Source organism: Oryza sativa, chromosome 3 (genome assembly GCF_034140825.1).
Source record: "Oryza sativa Japonica Group chromosome 3, ASM3414082v1".
In the NCBI taxonomy this organism is placed as follows: Eukaryota; Viridiplantae; Streptophyta; class Magnoliopsida; order Poales; family Poaceae; genus Oryza; species Oryza sativa.
This window is the reverse complement of record NC_089037.1, coordinates 18,179,791-18,200,289: the sequence shown is the minus strand read 5'-3', so window position 1 is coordinate 18,200,289 and position 20,499 is coordinate 18,179,791. Positions and strand designations below refer to the sequence as shown.

General features: G+C 46.0%; 3 protein-coding genes and 2 pseudogenes across 6 annotated transcripts; 1 reads left to right on the top strand and 4 right to left on the bottom strand.

Annotated features, from left to right (window-relative positions):
• Positions 1 to 105: 105 nt before the first annotated feature.
• LOC4333152 (uncharacterized) lies at positions 106 to 2,137 on the bottom strand. Of its 2 annotated transcripts, XM_066308693.1 has the most exons (3): positions 1,885 to 2,137; positions 1,309 to 1,785; positions 106 to 446 (listed from the first exon to the last, which is right to left on the bottom strand). In XM_066308693.1, exons 1-2 carry the CDS (start codon positions 2,069 to 2,071, stop codon positions 1,604 to 1,606), a joined length of 369 nt encoding a protein of 122 aa, XP_066164790.1. In that variant the 5' UTR covers positions 2,072 to 2,137; the 3' UTR covers positions 106 to 446; positions 1,309 to 1,603. The 2 variants fall into 2 exon arrangements, 1 of the variants encoding a protein (XP_066164790.1); XR_010740105.1 differs by lacking the exon at positions 1,885 to 2,137 and having other exon boundaries at positions 1,455 to 1,880.
• A 438-nt stretch (positions 2,138 to 2,575) lies between these two features.
• Positions 2,576 to 6,098, bottom strand: AL1 (Albino Leaf1). Of its 3 annotated transcripts, none has more exons than XR_003241231.2 (4): positions 4,198 to 6,037; positions 3,985 to 4,067; positions 3,136 to 3,560; positions 2,576 to 2,888 (listed from the first exon to the last, which is right to left on the bottom strand). XR_003241231.2 is itself a non-coding variant. In NM_001417734.1 (3 exons), exons 1-3 carry the CDS (start codon positions 5,963 to 5,965, stop codon positions 3,489 to 3,491), a joined length of 1,923 nt encoding a protein of 640 aa, NP_001404663.1. In that variant the 5' UTR covers positions 5,966 to 6,098; the 3' UTR covers positions 3,017 to 3,488. The 3 variants fall into 3 exon arrangements, 1 of the variants encoding a protein (NP_001404663.1); NR_184572.1 differs by having other exon boundaries at positions 2,593 to 2,888; positions 3,328 to 3,560; positions 4,198 to 6,098; NM_001417734.1 differs by lacking the exon at positions 2,576 to 2,888 and having other exon boundaries at positions 3,017 to 3,560; positions 4,198 to 6,098.
• A 9,228-nt stretch (positions 6,099 to 15,326) lies between these two features.
• On the bottom strand, positions 15,327 to 17,124 carry LOC4333150 (small ribosomal subunit protein eS19-like). The gene is made up of 4 exons (XM_015775153.3): positions 16,977 to 17,124; positions 16,078 to 16,168; positions 15,749 to 15,932; positions 15,327 to 15,664 (listed from the first exon to the last, which is right to left on the bottom strand). The coding sequence occupies exons 1-4, from the start codon at positions 17,064 to 17,066 to the stop codon at positions 15,589 to 15,591; spliced, it is 441 nt and encodes a 146-aa protein (XP_015630639.1). The 5' UTR covers positions 17,067 to 17,124; the 3' UTR covers positions 15,327 to 15,588.
• A 595-nt stretch (positions 17,125 to 17,719) lies between these two features.
• LOC107280301 (transcription factor MYB44-like) lies at positions 17,720 to 18,384 on the bottom strand (annotated as a pseudogene).
• Positions 18,385 to 19,119: 735 nt separating this feature from the next.
• LOC112938245 (uncharacterized) lies at positions 19,120 to 20,068 on the top strand (annotated as a pseudogene).
• The last annotated feature ends 431 nt before the right edge of the window (positions 20,069 to 20,499 follow it).

Below are 20,499 nucleotides of genomic sequence, written 5' to 3'. Positions count from 1 at the left end.
TACACAGAAATAACCAGCAAAGCTTCTAAGCATAGATAAACAGGCATTTTCAATGTTGTAAGAAAATTTTCGTGATCAGAAAGCTAATAGATGCATAAAGACGAATTTCGTGATCAGAAAGAGCCATATAGGCTCATGCTTTGTATTATCTCAATTCAGAAAGACAACCAGGATTATAGATGCAGGACCCAAAAGAAATGCCATGTAAGAATTAAATGATCTGAACACCTCTAGCCAATAGTGAACCCATGGCCCGCTGTTTAAATCATTTAAGATTTAACAGCAAATCCAGCTCCTTAAGCACCATAATCTAATCAAACTAAAAAAAAGGAAAAATAAAATGAACAAAGAATGGCATTTCTGCCTGTTGCTCCATGCTATCGCCAATGTATAATCTCCTTGCCACCTAAATGTTGCATCCAAACGTGCAATAAATGAGAGGTTACCTGCAAGAATATTGAATTAGTGACTATTCTTTCAATTTGGATGTATTAGTTAATTATCAATGATTTAATATGGGGCTGTATGGCTTTATTTACTTATCATTAAGCTAGAGCTGGAAGATCATAGCTAGAACTAATAATGGCATAGTAGCATCTAGAAAATAAAAGTACCCTATTATTTTCAGAGGAACATTGCTTCTGCTCTATTACAACTGACTCTTCTGGAGTGGATCTTTGTAATAATTGGCTGTAGTTCTTTTTGAGCAAAGGCCGGGATATTATATTCCATTATCTAAAAAAAATGAGCTAAAGGAATGCAGTAAAAAACCTCTTCATTATGGCAGACCATGCCTGATGTGGTTACAATGTGATTATAGGAATTAAATTTATCTGGTTGTAGATTCTAGAACTCTTCATCTACAGAACACACAAAGGGCAATTTTCTAAAACCAGATTGGGCGTCACACATTATAGAATTATTTGCACAGTATTGGCCACTTAATGCTGGTGTTTTCCTTGAAAACTCAATCAGGAATCTCAGGGACCATACTGATTTATGAATCACAGGGACAAGCGACGACTGATTGCAATTTGAGAAGTTCTTTAGCTATTGAGGTAGATAGTCACATAAATATTCTAGCCAAAAAAGCAGTTGTCAGCAATCATTATATATGAAATGCATACATCTATAGAACTAACTACAAATGAATATTTTCAATGATGCATTTCATTAGCAATTTTAACTCTTCCCTTGTATTATGAATATCGATCTAACTGCTAATATTAAGGTAGTTTCAAATGTTTAGAGCAAATTAAGTGGAAAGTAGGATCCAAATCTAAATCCTAACAAATCATTCGGGCTTACATTACAGGTCATGCAGGCGTAACTGATAGCTTTAAGATCGCCACATCACCATGCTTGTAGGAAAAACAACGAACACCTTGTAGGCAGGGCATCACACAAAACAACACCTCAAATCTTGGTGGGGAATAGAAATGAAAATCAAATACCAGTGGACGATGGCGTGATGCGATGAGGGCAAGCTTGATGCATCCAGAGAACGGCTAGGCGATGGAGACAACTCCTCCTCCCTCTGATGACCAGAAAAAACAGGAGCTTGCCACTGCTCATGGAGCCCCCACATCACTCGAAAATCAAGTCATGCGCCGCCAGACCGACTCCTCGCCTTCGAGAACTCCGTGCCGACGCCATCTTCTCGCAAGCTCGAGGCGTTCGCCTCCTGGGCCCATCGGCCTACACCACCACGCTGGGGACGCCGCCAGCAACCTACTTCAAGTCGACACCGCCGTGCGCTCCTCCTCCCTTCGCCAGATCCGATCGCTGCACGGCAGCTGCCACCAAATCGGAAGGCAGCGTGGGGCTTGTATTGAGGAGACAGGTAAATCGACGACGAGGTAGTGAGAACGACGAAGACCTAACCCGATTGAATGTTGGATCGACCGACTCGTTGTCGACGTACTGAGCCTCTCACCATTGAGCTCGAGCTCGAGCTCAGCGGCACCGGCAGAAAGGAGAGAGAGAGAGAGGCAGTGGAGGACATGCGGCGACGCACGGCGGTGTCGGGGCCAGGACAGGCGTCGGAGGATGGAGCGGCGCTGCAGGGCATTGGTGGGGCGGGGAGAGGCGGCGCGAGGAGGGTGAGGCGACGCACCGGCACGGGGGCTAGGGTTTCAGGGAGGATGGGCCGAAGGGAGACAGAGTTTTATGTTGTTTCAGAAAAGCCCCTTGATTTGTGTTTTTCAGAGCGCAGTCCTATTTTCTTTTTTTCCTCTTCTCCGTATAGGATTTTCATGGTTGTGGAGGGTCTATATGTAAGAAATCAGAACATATGATCGCACCATGCGAGATCTAAAACAAATTATGTATTAATTATGGGTTTTTTTGCAAAATGTCCACCCAATTACGACCGATCTCGGCCGTTGCTGCGAGGGATCGGACGGCGCTGGAGCCGCTCGCGCGGACGCTCGAGGGGGCGCGGAATCCGCCCGCCTCCCAGCGCTCGCGAGCGACGTGGATAGCTCCGCGTGCGAACACGCCGCCCCGAATCGCTCTCCGCTCGCCAATTCAGGGCAGGTTTTAATTTAACCGATTCAGACGAACTGCAACTCTGTAATAGAAGACGCTTTGTTTCCTCAGCATGAATGTTATAACAAAATACCAGCAGAATTTATTATAGGTTACAGTATATCAATAGAATGAAGCATTACACCTTAAATAGCATAAACACAAACTAAATTGTAGTATATAATCAACTGTAACTCTAGATGAAAATTGAAGCATATTCTTTTTTTGAAGACTACATTTATTCTATCCTCCAGTTGTACCAACTAGCAATTGTGTCCATCAGTATACTCTTTAACTGCAATGTTCACAGAAAATTCGCCACTACAATGTTCACAGAAAAATTCGCCGCTGCAGTATACCTGAAACAGTAAACAGAATACATAAATTAGATTAACTATTTTACCTAGAACTATGGTTGCCTGCTCAATCTGTACGATTCATGGAAGCATCACTAGTTCAAGTGTGACCATTTACATGAATGGTTTGTAAGCATCAATAAAAATGTTTTGACTGCAATAACAATACTTTGAGGTATTTTACAGACAAATAACACTAGGTAGATGATTGTAGGGTAACAACAGGTTTGCTCTTACAAAAAAAACTCACCATTGACAAAAATCTAAATTAGTATCAAATCGTCAATATAAAGGTAAGGTGCAGAACCTAATGTTCCTCTCTCAAACCTTTGTCATTAACGTTAAGGCTATAAAGAAAAGCCTCTCATCTGACCCTTCAATAGATGGAGATTTCAAGAGCAATACTTCGAAGACAGCTTATGAATGAACACTATCGTTTCACCTGCACAGGGAAAAGCAGCGCCAGGACTCTGCTCATGTGCTTTCAAGGTTACTGATACCATTATCCGCGTGACTACCACCACTCCACAAGTTCTTGGTTGTATTGGCCCTCTCAAGAATCAAGAATGGTGTTGCTTGTGCTAAAATATGGTGCTATGGGGCTTATTCTGCATCAAAACCTAAAATCCGCCTCAAATATTCCAATTGCTCAAACTCGCCTTCGAGGTTCTCCCACTGCAATTGTTGTATAAAACAAAAACATTAAGATGCATCATAAAACAATGATAAACATCCTTCATCTGCTCAATGGGCCCAGAAAATCCGTTAACACACAAATTCACAGCATAAAGCAACACAGACATGTGTCCCTTCAAACAGTTCAAGAGCACAAAGACCATGTTTTAAATGGATCGCAGCGAAAGTACAGAAACAAATGCATGTGGTGTTCTCCAGCAAATGAACATATTGGTTGGTTCTAGTCTGCTCATATATGGTGACAGTTTTTAGTGGTTGGTTCTAGTCTCTAGATAATTGCATATGATACTATGGTAATTCCGTATGGTACGTGTAATTGCAAAATAAATTACAAATCACCAACAAATTAAAGAATAAATTTAGATCAATTATTACTAGTTGCCATTTTCCAACTTTGACTAACCTCTTGATGAGATAAAGAAACAAGGTTCCATCCAGCAGCAGCAATGTAACGTCGTTTAAATGCTGTGTGGCCTAATGGTGTACCTGAAAAATAAGTCCACGTTTAACATTAGTTTCTCCTTTGCCACTTCAGTAGGACAAGACGATGATAGCATGTGGATATACAACAAATAGCACATCAGGATTAAACGCAACAAAAACGAGCGAGGTGTACCTAAATTCCTTGAGAAATGTGATGGTCCGTCTATTTCAAATGCAAGCTTCTCGTCAACCAACACCGCGTCAACAGTGTAGCCATCAATTGTATACTCTTTATTCCATTCATGCCCTGTACTACATAGGAGACGCCCAACCTCCTTTTGAAACGAGGAGGTCATCTTCTGATTGAACCGTTTGCTCCTTCCAGTTTTTGTTAAATTCTCTTCAAGATCACCTCGTAAGCACATATCAAGATGTGGGTATTCTAGCTTCAAAGACTGATTTGCAAGATAAACTTGTGAAACAAACATCATATCTTCTCTATACTGATCTGAGATTTTCCGTTCTTCAAATTGACTTAGAGTTTTCCAGATCCCTGAGAAGAACGGACGGTCCATTTGGCCTAAAACAGCATAGGACCAAGCAATATTTCCAATCTGATCTCGGGTAAAGTTCAGAGCATAGGCATTGCTACTGTTTTTCAGGCTAGAAGCTTCTTTGTCTGAGCTCTGCCACATGCCAGGCACTGTATCATGTAGATGGCAATCGAAACTAGGAGCATCCCTGCAAGCAGTATCAAGTGCATCAAGTAGAGGATACGGACACTCGTTAAGAGAAGCGCATCCCCACAAGAACTGGGCGAGCTCTTGCTCCTTGAAGGTGTACACTAGTTCTGCTGCTCTCCGGGTCAATGCTGAGATAAGGTCCGGTGCTGAGTGGCGCATGGAAGCGAATGATCCGGCTACATTGGCAACATTCTGTGCATTGAAGCTGTCAACCTTGGTGATGGCTACCTGGGCAATCCTATCCATCTCCGGCAAGTAGAGCAGGTCACCCCCAATCTTGGACAAAGCCCAGGAGATGTTAGAAACACCCTGCGGTGAGCATTCCGGCAGGGCCACCATTGCCAGCCCCACGAGCATGGACATGTCCCTGCTGCGCGCGAAGCCGAGCCGGTGCGTCTGTAGCATGGACACCGCCTCCATGTTCTTGGCGATGCGGTGGAGCGCGGTGGCGATGTTGAGCGGCGTGAGCGGGGACGGGCTGAGGCCTTTGGCCACGGCGGCGACCACCTCGGCGGTGAGCGCGAGCACCTCGTCGGCGGTGCGAGCCTCGACGATGGACCTGTTGAGGGACACCTCCTGGCTCCGGTTGGACGGCGCGGCGGGTGAGAAGGCGGAGAGCGTCTGGATGAACTGCTCCCTGTTCCTCTGGCGCTTTTCGTCGAACATGCCATCGGCGAACTGCGCGACCCTGAGCTCGAGGTCGTCCAGCTCACCCCCTCCTGCCAGGAGGGCCTCCAGATCATCGTCCGCTTCCTCCTCGTCGTCCTCATCGTCGTCGGTGTCGCGAGGAGGCTTGGGCTCGGCGGCCTTCTTCTGCTTCAAGTTCGTCTTCTTGGACTTCTTCTTCTTGTTCTTCTTCTTGGGCGAGGCCACCATCCGCTGGAGCGAGGGGGAGAGGCCACGCGCCTCGATGGAGCGGAGAGCGGAGCGGCGCGCGCGGACGCACCAGTCGTTGGTCTCGGCGGGGAGGGAGAGGTCGAGGTCGAGGTCGTCGTCGTCGTCGCCGCCGTCTGCCTCCGTGTCCGCTTCCGCGCCCAGGAAATCGAGCTGCCATTGCGGCGTGGCGCGGCAGCGGCATGCGGGGGGAGCGAGCTTCCTGGGCTTCCCCGCAGCGGCGGCGGCGGCGGCGGAAGGGAGTCGAGAGACGGAGAAGGCGATGGCGATGCTGACGCCGCCTCGGGCAGCGAGGGGAGGAGGACGGAGGAGAGCGGCTTCCATTGCTCGCCGCCGGTAGACTGCGCGGAGTGCAGGAGCAGTGGATAAGGTGATAAACTGATAATGGCCGTGTTTAGTTCCCTACTTCCCCGTCCAAAATTTTGTTGACGTGTATGGACACACATTATTTTTAAGTACTCCATCGTTTCATAATTTAAGACTTTATAGCATTATTCATTACTCCCTCCGGTTCTTTATTTGTTGACGTTTTTGACATGATTTCAGATACCAAGGAGTGATTAATTAGGGTGTTTATTTCCTATTTTGCCCATATTAATTACAATGCATCAACATCTATTGATGCGGTTTGCATGCATGCGCAGGGGTATACTAGTCTAAAGTGAGTGTGTGGAGGCCAAAGCGTCGAGCTTTTGAAGCCAAACAACCCAGCTCCAAAACGTCGACAAATTTAAGAACGGAGGGAGTAATATCTAAATGAATGTGGGCGACATAGATTCATTAACATTTAAATGAATGTGGACAATGCTAGAAAGTCTTACATCGTAAAACGGAGAGAGTATTAGATGTAGACTAATAATAAAACAAATTATAGATTCTGTCTGTAAACTGCGGGACAAATCTATTAAACCTAATTAATCCGTCATTAGCAAATGTTTACTGTAGCACCATATTGTCAAATCATGGTGTAATTAGGCTCAAAAGATTCATCTTATAATTTACATACAAATTGTGTAATTGGTTTTCTTCTCGTCCACATTTAATGCTCTATGCATGTGTCCAAACATTTGATGTAACGGAAAAGTTAGAAGTTTGAAGGGAACTAAACACAGCCAATAAACACAGCCAATAATGACAGGGCATGAGAACCATCAAAAAATCGTCTCAACCATTACCAAAAATTAATATTTTCTCTTAGAAACGGAATAACCTCCCTTAACTCAAAAACGAAGAAACAATTATTATTATCTCTTTTTTTAATCATCATAATAAATAGTACAATACATGCACCCAATAGAATTAGAGATTTAGAGAGTGAAATAGTTAGAAAAAACTACTAGTAATTTTCATGCATGCATGCCTTATATTATGAAACATCTAAGAAAAATAGTTGTGCCTTACATCTTGAAATAGAGGGAGTATTAAATATCAGAGAGCCGAAAACTGAGACTCGGTATCGAGATCAAAAACTGGTAATAAATATCGAAAATGTCATACTATAAAATTTCTCACATTTAACTTTACATAACTATATAATATAACAAAATAAATTTAAAGTTACACTATTTAAATTATGAATTATTTTTATTTTAACCTTGTATTCAAATTAGATATTTAGTTGAGGAGTTGATAGACCTCTAAACTATGAACCAAACCAAAAATGAACCAAAAAGTTTTTGCCATATTAAAAAAATATGGTAATTATCATAATATAGAATGGTAACTACCGTAAGAATATGGTACGATTTTGAAAACGTCGGTGTGCAACAATATTATTTTTATTTTCATTTCAATTTCCATAAATTTACTATTTTTACCAATAACCATATTTCCATTATTTCCATATTGCTCGATCAACAGTAAAAATAAAAATGAACTATTTCCGTGAGCCTTTTTACTCTAGGAATAACTGCGGCTTGTTTGACAACTTTAGAAAAGAGGAACATAAGTTTAGATAAAAAAAATTGATGATGAGATTAATATGAAAATTTGATTTTTTTAGTCCAATCTCTTAGTAGTATTTGGTAGAGATGGTAGGAATCGATAAGGAGTTCAACTGGAGATTAAATCTTATGAAAACGGATGTTCAAGATTTGTTTAGGTAAAATAAAGGAGGAATTCCCTCCAATTACTGTTGAGATTATGGGCATATAATGATTTAATTTATTCCATAAATAAATCATGACATTACAGATGAAAACTAGCATGAACGCATCATTAGATCTACACATGTAAACTACGCAGAATAACATGAACAGATCAAATATGCGCAACATATTGAACACGTACCGAGGTGACGAAAAGACCGGCTGCTTGGTCGAAACTTTTCGCAGGTGTCTACGAAGGCACGAAACACGCGAGCGAAGAGGAAGGCGAGCCGTCGCGAACGAACAGGGAGCAGTCGCGCGAAGCGCTTCCCAAAAACCTTATTGCCGCCTTCTCCCGGTGCAGGACGTCAAAGGCAGAGGTTCCGGAGACCTGCTCTCCCGATCGCTGGTGCATGCCGACGAGCGGGATGGAGTAGTCTACGAGCGACGGCGCAGTACAGAGTAGGAGGCAAACCCTAGATTGATTTTCGCATATATTGCATGAAGACGGCGGGTCGGTTTATATAGAGAAGGGTCGCTTGATCAGGGCGCCCGCACGATCTCTACTGCGCGTAACCGAACCGGATAAGTCGCGCGTAACTTATCCGGACTCCACGCCGTTTGCACGCACCGGATTTTTCGGAACGTTTCCAAAACAAAAACGAATCCGAATTTGCAGCAAAACAAAACTGCAAAAGGAGGCTGCATCTGTGCAAGGGTGAGGAGCCAATTTTTCGGACCATTCGACGCGTACGTCGTGCTTCGACGCGTACGTCGTGCACGCGCGCCGCCTGCCCTGCCAGGCCAGGCGAGGCGAGCGAGCGCGCGCGTGTGTTTCCCCTCTTCTCTCCACCACACATGCTTCAAGTGGCTAGGAGGGCATCCTCCCTTTTAAGGAAGTCCCCCTCTCCTAGAATAAGCAAGGTGGTACTAAACTCCACATGCATGCCATCCCATGAGGTGGGCTTTTGTGATTTTCCAAAGAATTAATCTTCGAGTGGGCTAAGGCCCATTCATTAATTCCAACAATCCCCCACCAAATCTCAAAATCCCACTGAGATTTGCCTTTTCCAATGTACTGTTTATATACCAGCGGTTCGATGGAGACCAATTAAGGTTGAACATCCACCTAGAACTCCAAGCTACACTTACTCACAACTTGAACAATGGACTACGCCTTGAATTGCAAGTCTTGTGCAAGCAAGTTTCACTCAAAGTCTTATCTGGTACTAGACCGTCTGTAGACTACCCCTCGGGTGGAGCGTATAAGTCATACTCCTAGGTCTTTAGTAAGCTTCCTAGAAGATTCACCCAAAATCTTCATAGACTGCGACCAACAGTCAAGCTCACAAAGGTGAGTTCCTTCAAGAATGCTCTGCAGGACAACATCTTTGCTAATTAAAGCCAACAGAACTCATTAAGGCATAGCCAACCTGCCTTGCAGCTCACGAGAGTATATGCATCTTCACTTGGATAGGGTATATATATTGGTACTCTCCTCTAGTTTATTAATGGTTTGTTCTTCCCAGGATCTAATTCACGGGATCTCCGATCACATAGACTGGGTTACCACCATAGTATAACTCACATGGGTCTTAAACCCATCTCCTTCGATGCATTGTCTATCACATTTCGTGATAGTCCCTTTGTGAAGGGATCTGCCAGGTTTCTCGCTGTTTGGATGTAATCCAACGTTATAACTCCGGAGTTTCTTAATTTCCTGACAGACTTCAATCGTCTTTTCACATGTCTAGACGATTTCATATTATCCTTAGAACTATTCACTTTGACAATTACCGTTTGATTGTCACAGTTCATAAGGATAGCCGGCACCGGTTTTTCAACAACAGGCAGATCCATTAATAGATCACGCAGCCATTCTGCCTCAACAGTAGCAGTATCCAGTGCCGTTAGCTCTGCTTCCATGGTTGACCTCGTCAAAATTGTCTGTTTGCAAGACCTCCATGAAACAGCACCACCACCCAGTGTGAAAACATATCCACTAGTGGCTTTGATCTCATCCACATCAGAGATCCAGTTAGAATCACTATAACCCTCCAGTACCGCAGGATACCCAGTATAGTGAAGCCCCAATTCCACAGTACCTTTCAGATAGCGCATTACTCGCTCAAGCGCACGCCAGTGATCATCTCCCGGATTAGAAGTAAATCGGCTCAACTTGCTCACAGCAAAGGAGATATCAGGCCTAGTTGCACTAGCCAGGTACATCAACGAGCCAATGATTTGGGAGTATTCCAGTTGATTCCTAGCAATTCTCTTGTTCTTGCGAAGCAACAAGCTAGGATCATAAGGTGTTGGAGAAGGCTTACTATCAATGTAGCCAAAGCGATTCAAGATCTTCTCCACATAATGGGACTGCAAGAGAGTAATCCCATTCTCACCTCTAATTAGCTTAATGTTTAAGATAACATCAGCTACTCCCAAATCTTTCATATCAAAATTTTGAGACAAGAATGATTTAACCTCATTTATCACCTCAAGGTTTGTCCCAAATATCAGTATGTCGTCAACATACAAGCACAAAATAACTCCCTCACCCCCACCATGGCGATAGTACACACATTTATCTGCCTCATTGACTGCAAAGCCTGCAGATGTCAATGTTTTGTCAAATTTCTCATGCCATTGCTTAGGAGCTTGTTTCAGACCATACAAAGACTTCAACAATTTGCACACTTTGCCTTCTTGACCTTCAACTACAAACCCATCAGGTTGATCCATATAGATCTCCTCATCCAGCTCTCCATTAAGAAAAGCTGTCTTAACGTCCATTTGATGAACGAGAAGACCATGTGAGGCTGCTAGGGAAAGTAGCACACGAATTGTGGTCAATCTAGCAACAGGTGAGTAAGTGTCAAAGAAATCTTCGCCTTCTTTCTGAGTATAGCCCTTAGCAACAAGCCGAGCCTTGTACTTTTCAATAGTACCGTCAGGCCTAAGCTTCTTCTTGAACACCCACTTGCACCCCACAGGTTTACACCCATAGGGTCGCTCTGTCACCTCCCAAGTCCCGTTAGCGATAATGGAATCCATTTCACTACGGACAGCCTCCTTCCAGTAGTCTGCATCAGGAGATGCATATGCTTCTGAAATTGACTTAGGAGTGTCATCCACGAGGTACACAGTGAAGTCATCACCAAAAGACTTAGCCGTCCTTTGTCTCTTACTCCTTCGAGGAGCTTCACTGACATCCTCCTCAGAGACAAGTTCATGTGTATGTTCAGTTTGTTCTGGTGGTGTGATTGAACTGGGAATTATTTCAGAGGGTTGGTTCGAACCACTATGTGTATCCTTCATTGGGAAAAAGCTCTCAAAAAAGGTAGCATCACGAGACTCCATAATTGTACCAACATGCATGTCCGGTACCTCGGATTTAACTATTAAAAATCTATAGGCAATGCTATGATGAGCATATCCCAGAAAAACACAGTCCACAGTCTTAGGTCCAAGTTTGCGCTTCTTCGTTATTGGTACATTGACTTTCGCCAAGCACCCCCATGTGCGCAAATAAGAAAGTAATGGTTTTCTACCAATCCATATCTCATATGGTGTTTTGTCCTTATTTCTGTTAGGAACTCTGTTTAACACATGATTTGAGGTCAACAATGCCTCCCCCCACCATGCCTTAGGCAGTCCCGCGGTGTCCAACATGGCATTCACCAAGTCAGTCAGTGTGCGGTTCTTCCTTTCAGCAATCCCATTAGACTCGGGAGAATAGGGAGGCGTCCTCTCATGTATGATGCCATGTTCCTCACAGAATAAGTCAAACTCGTTCGAGAAAAACTCTCCACCACGATCAGACCTAAGCCTTTTTATCTTTCTGTCAAGTTGATTTTCAACTTCTGCCTTATAAATTTTAAAATAGTCTAGAGCCTCGTCTTTCGTTTTCAACAAGTACACATAACAAAATCTAGTAGCATCATCAATCAATGTCATGAAATATCGTTTTCCACCCTTCGTCAACACCCCATTCATTTCACAAAGATCTGAATGTAGGAGTTCTAGTGGTGCCAAGTTTCTCTCCTCGGCAGCCTTGTGAGGCTTGCGAGGTTGCTTCGATTGCACACAACTATGGCACTTAGAACCTTTGACAATGGAAAACTTAGGAATTAAACACATGCTGGAAAGCCGAGACATCAAGCCAAAATTAATATGACATAAACGTGAATGCCAAACATTAGCCTCATCATCCACACTGCCACAAATATGGTTCACAGACTTATTGCAGAAATCAGAAAGGGAAAAGCGGAACAGGCCTCCGCACTCATAACCTTTACCAATAAAATATCCATGTTTAGACACGACTACTTTATTAGACTCAAAAACCAACTTAAATCCGTCTCTAGTCAGACGGGAGCCACTAACAAGATTCCTGTCGATAGAAGGGACATGCTGCACGTTCTTCAGCTGCACGATCTTTCCCGAAGTAAACTTCAGATCTACCGTGCCAACACCATGAACAGAAGCATGTGACCCATTCCCCATTAGGACGGTGGAACCCCGTGCGACCTGATAAGAAGAAAACAATGAGATGTCAGCACAAACATGTACATTGGCCCTAGTATCAACCCACCAATTAGTAGATTGATTAACTGAAAAAACAGTAGGTAAATTACCATACCCGCTTCCATCTCCAGTGTTGCCAATGGTCACATTAGCAGACTTAGAAGTCTGCCCTGCAGGTGCCTTCATCCCCTTGCGTTGTGGACACTTCCTAGCCAGATGACCAACTTGGCCACACACAAAGCAAGTCCTCTCATCCTGATTAGGATTGTTGTTGTTCTTCTTCTGCTTCTTGAAGTTGGTGGTCTGCTGAGCTTTGTATTTCCCCTTGCTCTTGTTCTGGGCCTTGTGCACAACATTGGCACTGGACTGCCCACCATCGCCCTTAGACGCGGCATCTTTTTCCCGAGCTTTCTCCTCAACATCAAGAGACGCAATCAACCCCTCAACGGAGTATTCCTGTCTCTTGTGTTTGAGTGCAGTACCGAAACTCCTCCAAGATGGAGGTAGTTTTGCAATAATGCACCCGGCCACAAATTTGTCGGGTAAGACACACTTAAGGAGTTCGAGTTCCTTAGCCATGGTTTGTATCTCATGAGCCTGTTCGACTACAGAACGGTTGTCAGCCATTTTGTAGTCATGAAACTGCTCCATGATATACAGATCATTGCTAGCATCAGTAGCACCGAATTTAGTATTCAGTGCATCCCACAACTCCTTAGCGTCGGTCATATGCATATACACCTCGACCAGACGATCGCCAAGAACGCTAAGAATGCATCCCACAAAGAGAGTAGTGGCTTCCTCGAATTGCTTCTGCTGTTCAGCAGTAAGAACTCCTTCAGGTTTGCCAGTACTCACCCAGAAGCATTTCATAGCTGTCAGCCACAGAGTGACCCTGATCTGCCATCTCTTAAAATGCACACCGGTGAATTTATCCGGCCTCAGTGCATCGGCAAAACCAGCCATAGTAAAATCACAGTGCCTATAATAAGGTTTTTGGATTGTTGAGATTATGGGCATATAATGATTTAATTTATTCCATAAATAAATCATGACATTACAGATGAAAACTAGCATGAACGCATCATTAGATCTACACATGTAAACTACGCAGAATAACATGAACAGATCAAATATGCGCAACATATTGAACACGTACCGAGGTGACGAAAAGACCGGCTGCTTGGTCGAAACTTTTCGCAGGTGTCTACGAAGGCACGAAACACGCGAGCGAAGAGGAAGGCGAGCCGTCGCGAACGAACAGGGAGCAGTCGCGCGAAGCGCTTCCCAAAAACCTTATTGCCGCCTTCTCCCGGTGCAGGACGTCAAAGGCAGAGGTTCCGGAGACCTGCTCTCCCGATCGCTGGTGCACGCCGGCGAGCGGGATGGAGTAGTCTACGAGCGACGGCGCAGTACAGAGTAGGAGGCAAACCCTAGATTGATTTTCGCATATATTGCGTGAAGACGGCGGGTCGGTTTATATAGAGAAGGGTCGCTTGATCAGGGCGCCCGCACGATCTCTACTGCGCGTAACCGAACCGGATAAGTCGTGCGTAACTTATCCGGACTCCACGCCGTTTGCACGCACCGGATTTTTCGGAACGTTTCCAAAACAAAAACGAATCCGAATTTGCAGCAAAACAAAACTGCAAAAGGAGGCTGCATCTGCGCAAGGGTGAGGAGCCAATTTTTCGGACCATTCGACGCGTACGTCGTGCACGCGCGCCGCCTGCCCTGCCAGGCCAGGCGAGGCAAGCGAGCGCGCGCGTGTGTTTCCCCTCTTCTCTCCACCACACATGCTTCAAGTGGCTAGGAGGGCATCCTCCCTTTTAAGGAAGTCCCCCTCTCCTAGAATAAGCAAGGTGGTACTAAACTCCACATGCATGCCATCCCATGAGGTGGGCTTTTGTGATTTTCCAAAGAATTAATCTTCGAGTGGGCTAAGGCCAATTCATTAATTCCAACAATTACCACTCCCTACCTAGGTATTACAAGAGTTCCTCCCTTAATTCCGCATCTCTATCTCACTCAAATGTCTCCCATCCAAACAAAATAGTTTTTATTTTAAAAAAATAAATCAAACAGAATAGTTAATAGCCTCACTCTTTTGGAGTCACAAATCCCAATCATCAGCTAATAATACCTTTACTCATACCTTTTTTTGTTTTGAATTTTTTTTCTGCCTCCTTGGTATGGGCGACCTATTTCGGTCACTCCGATGTTCATGGATGGTTCTGCGTTGCCTAGCCCCTCCTAAAAACTACACCCAACCAAACAGACCCTAAAAATTAATGGAAAATTAAAACCATGCCATTATAATTTTGTAAAATTTGAGATATGTCATCCTGACCCACATGTCATTGACTCATGTAGGTCCTACATGTTATTGAAAAACCGATGGCATATCTCAAACTTTGCAAAATTATAATGGCATGGTTCCAAATTACCCAAAAATTAACGTGCACTTACGGTAGGGCGTTAGGGTGCATCTTGGCCGTCCAAGTTGAATCTAACGTCTGGGATTGCTGGCCAGTTGCTTCAACTTTCCTGTCTCTGATTGATTCCTGAAATACATTGGAGATCAAGCACAACATCATCCACTACGAACAGCATGAAGCGGCGGCCGTTGAGCTGAGAAAATATACTGAAAAGTTTTTTCATGGTTGTTTCGAGCGTAATGCCTAACTGATAATGCACTGAATGTCAATTGTCCATCCCAGACGTTAGCTTTTTACTGCTCCAACTTTCTTCTTTATATAACACCAAATGTTAGTCCCTTCAATCAAGATTTGCTTATGGGCGTAGACACAGATTTGGAGATGTTTATATCGTGCGAAGCATAAATTACTATAATGATATTACCAAAGCCGAATCTCGCAGTACAATAATATGAGAGAACAATCATGCCAAAACCGAATCTCAACTCGCTGTAAACATGAAAAGAAAAAAAGAGAAGATTTACTAGTTCACCCATGTTACGAATTACTAGTACTCCTTGATGCACAACTGATAAATGACACGGCAAGTACTGACATGTCCTGAACACAAGAAAATAGACAACTCGGTGCCGCTAGAATAAAACTGGCATCAGCAGAGACATTCCATTGGCATAATTTAATTTTCTTTTGTCCGGAACTAGTGACAGTGCATTAGGAGTTCATTCAGCAAAAGACAAAAAACACATACTGCAATATCATAACTAGATGCATCCAACTTCCAATTCTCTGAGCCAACAAAGATAGGGCATGTTCTAATTCAAAACTGCAAACAAACTGTAGCCAACTCAACCACCAAACATGACAGGCATTAAGGGTTGAGGATCAATGGATCTGTTCAGGCGATGGTAACATCAACTCTTCCGGCCACTTGGTCCAGATCACGCCTTCCCTGGGAGGTGATGAGTCTTCCACTGCAGTTGATCAGCACAACACATAGATTAGCACACAATCATCATTACAACATAAGATACGCCAAGAAAGCACTTGAAAATTACCCCTTCGGGTCGACATCAATGATGCCCATCTTCTGCAGCTGCTGAAGGATGTTGCGTGAGATAGCGCCGCTGCTCTTGCAGAAGTGCGGGGGGCGTGAGCCGTTCCTCTGGCGGCCACCATAGATCTTCTGGAAGCCACCTACACCAATACCCTGCCTCAGGTAGATCTTCCTTGCAATCGAGGCTACAGAAAACAAGCAACAAAGTCACAATCATATTAACAGTGTTATGCTCAGATCCCTCGCTGTGATTCCTTAAAAGAAAGTGCGACAGCCAGGCATTCATGTTGACAAAGGAACATGAATGCTGTAAAAGAAAAGGATACTCACCAGCCCTCGTGTAGTACCAGTCCGGATCATAAGGAGGGAGCTCCTTGAACCTCGCAGTCTTCACGATGTCAACCCACTCAGGGAGCTCCATCTAAAAGAGAATTTTAATTGTCAAAACTTAGAACAAAGAACATACACAAAGGCCAATTGATGTAAATGGTTTCCGATCGTAGTTGTAATTTGACGGTAATATAATTACAAAGCTTTATTTCTTTTATAGCATCAAGAGTGCCAACTAAAGTCCACAGCACAGTGCAACAAAGAATATATTTAACATGAAACTAAACAGAATAGATAATCACGGAATTTGTGACCAGCGTGAATATTCCACAACAAGCGGTATGCAAGGACTTCATGCAGCAGTAGTCAAATATCATCACATTACATTTCTTATGACTTAACGTGAAACATTTTTATGCATGCTTAACCAACAATAAACCACATCTTGACAATAAAGAGTATTTAGCTCAACACAAAAGAACAAGTAAAACACAGGACGACCTGGTAAAAAGATATTCGAAGGTTGCCTAACAACAGGAGCTCCTGGCTGGCTACAAACAACTGTCCAAATTAGAGTCGAGATCTCAATCACATAACCTAATCACGAAAAATCAACATACTGCAACGCCGCATCAACATCAACGTAAACGAAATGAAGGACACAACTACACTAAGCAACGGCGCATCCAACATCAACGTAACGAACAGATCGGATGCTTGTCCCTAAGCTAAGCCGCAGCAGCAAAAGGAAACCGTGATTGCATCCGCACAAGGCTTAGCAACACCGAATCTCCATAGAGGCGGGGGCGACCACATCCCATCCATGATATACCAAGAACTCGGATCTGCGTGGAAAGCGCAAGGTAAGGGCCTGGATGATTGGTTGGTCGGTTGCTTACCTTGCCGGAGCGCTTGAGGTGGGCGGAGTAGGCCTTGACGAACTCATGAGGGTTCACGTCCTTCACCGTCCTCGCCGTCGAATCCGCCATCCCGCCGCCGCCGTGGGGGGCAGGAGAGGAGAGTGAGGGTGCGGCTGCTTGAGGGGCTAGGTTTTTGGGGAGGAGCGGGTGGGAGCGGATTTATACAGCGGCGGGTTTGGTTGCGGGGCGTCGGATGGTAGATGGACGGCTGATATGGCCTGGGCGGTGGGTCTAGGGTTCGCGGATGGTTTGGTTTGGGCTGGAGGCGGTGTACGTGGGCTGAGTTGGGCTCCTCATGACTCGTTTGGTATTAACAATACGTCCACTTTAGGTCCCCTCAATTTATCGCCGACTCTGAAATTCGCCTGTGAACCGTTATTGACCGTCCCTCGACTCTTAAAACCAGTGAAAATAAGATATCAAGATGGTTTGAACAGCATTTTTACCGACATGACACTTAAAGTCACAGAAAATCGTGGGACCTACGTAATACTGAGTATTCGGTTAAAAATAAAAAATTATAGTGTGAATCACATCATCACCCCACTCTCTTTCCCCTTATTCTCTCCCTTACTCCTCTCTTTCCCTTTCAACATCGTCGTCATCTAAGGCGGCTCTTGTTGTACACAAGATGGTTGGGACGGGGGCAGCAGCGGCAACATCTTAGACAATGGTGTAGTCAGAGGCGGCTGCAACAATAGTGCGGCCACCAACGGGGTGGACTAGTCGGTTTGTGGCTAATCTAGGCTGGGAAGGGAGAGGGAGAGGGAGAGCAAGGTCATCAGAGGAGCAGGAGGCGCTGCAGTGGCGGAGGAGAAGGAACAACGACCCCGCGGGCCCTTGTGATCAAGTGGTAGACATGATGAGGAGGGAGATGGTGGTGTGGTGGCGAGGACGACATGTTGGAGGGGAAGCTGTGGTGGCTGGAGTCGCTAAGGTCGGAGCCAGAGGGGCTGCCAAGGGCATTGGTGGCAGATAACGAAAAGGTGGTCGTTGCTGCTTGTTTGCTTGAGCGGGCGGCCCAGAAGCAAGTCGTCGGCAGTGGCGGAATCGTTGTCTAGCGGCGCGAGGAGTGCATCGGATGAGGTGTGGTACTTGCACTTGAGGGTGGAGTTATGGTGGTTCTTGATGGCATTGTTGGTGCGGATGACGAGGAGCCTAACGATGGTGGCCCACTTGTTTGCCGAAGCAAGCGTGGGCGAGGAGGATGGTATCATCCTCCTCGGGCATGATGGGGTGGTGCTCTACCCACAGTGACAACTGGTTGCACACCAGAGGCGCCACGACTTGCTGGACCTCCCCGGGATGGACTTCTAATGAGCGACCAGTCGCGCGCCTTCTGCTTCACCACCTGCCGCTGCAGCACCTCGTCCTTCCTTGGGTTCCATCATGATGATGAAAGGGAGAGAAAGAAGGAAGGGAGTGAAGAAGGGAAAGAGAGGGTCATGATGTGGGTCCCACCGAACTCACTGACATGTGGGTCCCATCTAACTTTAAGTGCCACGTCAGTCGAAAACGTCATCCAAACAGTCTTGGGATCTTATTTGCACTGATTGGGAGTTGAGGTATGCGTTATATCTGGTATTGCGGTTTAGGATGAATTTCAGACTTGACGACATAGTGACAGATATAACATGTCTGCAATAAGTTCACTTTAGGTTCCTTATAGACTTCAAATTGTATCCTTGAACTGCAATACTAGATGTAACATGTCTCTCAACTTATAATATCGGAGTACCCGAGATCCCAGAGTAGCATTATGTCTAATTTTGGCTGATATGATGAGTTGACTGCAGTCAACTCGACAAGTCATTGTGGGACCTACATGGACCCTACATGTCAATCACATGAAAAATATAAAAAGAAGAATAGAAAATCCATGAAATGCCATTGACAAACACCCTAATCGAAGAAATGCCATCGACGAACGCGACTTCCAGGAAATGCCATCGTACGAGCCATTTTGTCCCAAAAATTCCATCGCCGTTACTTTCACCCTGTTAGACACCATTAATTTTGTCAAAATGACCAAATTACCCTCCTCAACAAAGGATAAATCCCCTTCTCTTCCATCCCATCGCCGGCCACTATTCCTCCCCTCTACTTCAACCGCCAGCTCCTGATGGGCAACAACGGCAAGGCGGCACTCCCAGGCGGTGGCGCGGGGCTCCCAGGCGGCGGCACGGTGGTCCCAACCGGCGGTGCGTCGGTAGCAGGCGCGGGGCTCCCAAGCGACGGCGCGTCGGCCGCAGGCGCGGCTGTCCCAGGCGGCGACGCGACGGGTGGCGAGGAGGCGGCAGGAGGCGGCGCGTTGGTCCCAGGTGGCGGCGCGGGGCTCCTAGGCGGCGGCGCGTCGGTAGCAGGCGTCCGCGCGGAGGTCCCAGGCATTGACGCGACGGGCGCCGAGGAGGTGGCAGGCGGCGGTGGCGCATCGGCCGCAGGCGCGACAGTCCCAGGCGACGGCGCGTTGGCAGCAGGCGTCCGCACAACAGTCCCAGGCACTGACGCATTGGGGGAGGTTGGCCGGCGATGGTGAAGCTACTCTTCTTCTGTTGCGGCGCGGCGGCCGCCGCCGTGCCGGGCCACTTTGCGAGCACGCAGCGACGGCGCGTTAGCAGCAGGCGTCTGCACGATAGTCCCAGGCACCGACGCATTGGGGGAGGTTGTCCGGTGATGGCGAAGCTGCTCTTCTTCTGTTGCGGCGCGGCGGCCGCCGCCTTGCCGGGCCACTTTGCGAGCACGCGGCGGCAGCCTTCGACGCCGCGTACGACGACGTCGTGGGCGCGTAACGTGGGTTCATGCGGTCGCGGACGCGTGTGTTCCTCGTCATCCACCGCGCCCCGCTCGAGCCGCGCGTCCGCTGCCCCTACTGCGGCGCCCGCGTCTGGAGCATGACCACCGCCGGGCTCGCCCGCCTCTCCTCCTCTTCCTCCAGCGACGGCGAGCGAAGCACCGACTCTGACTCCAACCACAGCGACGACGAGACATTCGCCACCGCCGATGTGAGCCTCCCACTTCCTCTGGCTGGCCGCGTGTCAGGCCGGCGCCTTCGAGACAGACCGCCCATGTGACGCATCAAGCATTAGCGGTAGTTTTTTTTGTTTTACCGGTGGATTGGGATAGTATTATTTGGAGTGAGGGCAATTTAGTCATTCTTGTAAAATATTTTGTTCTAACAGTGTGGACTAATAGTGTGATGGCATTTCTGAGAGAAATAGCCTTGTATGATGGCATTTTCAGGAAGTTGCGCTTGTCGATGGTATTTTTGGGATTAAGGTGGTTATCGATAGCATTTTATAGATTTTCTCAAAGAAGAAACCTTCTCTACTCCCTCTGTCTCCTCACATCTCTACTCCTTGCTCTGTAGCCACCACATCTTGGATGAATCCGTCGTCCCTATAATTGCTCGCCGCCATCGTTCCTGTTCGCCGCCCGTTGTCCTTCCAATATGGAGATATTTAACTATTTGCCACTTTTAGATTTGGCATTTAACTATTTGCCA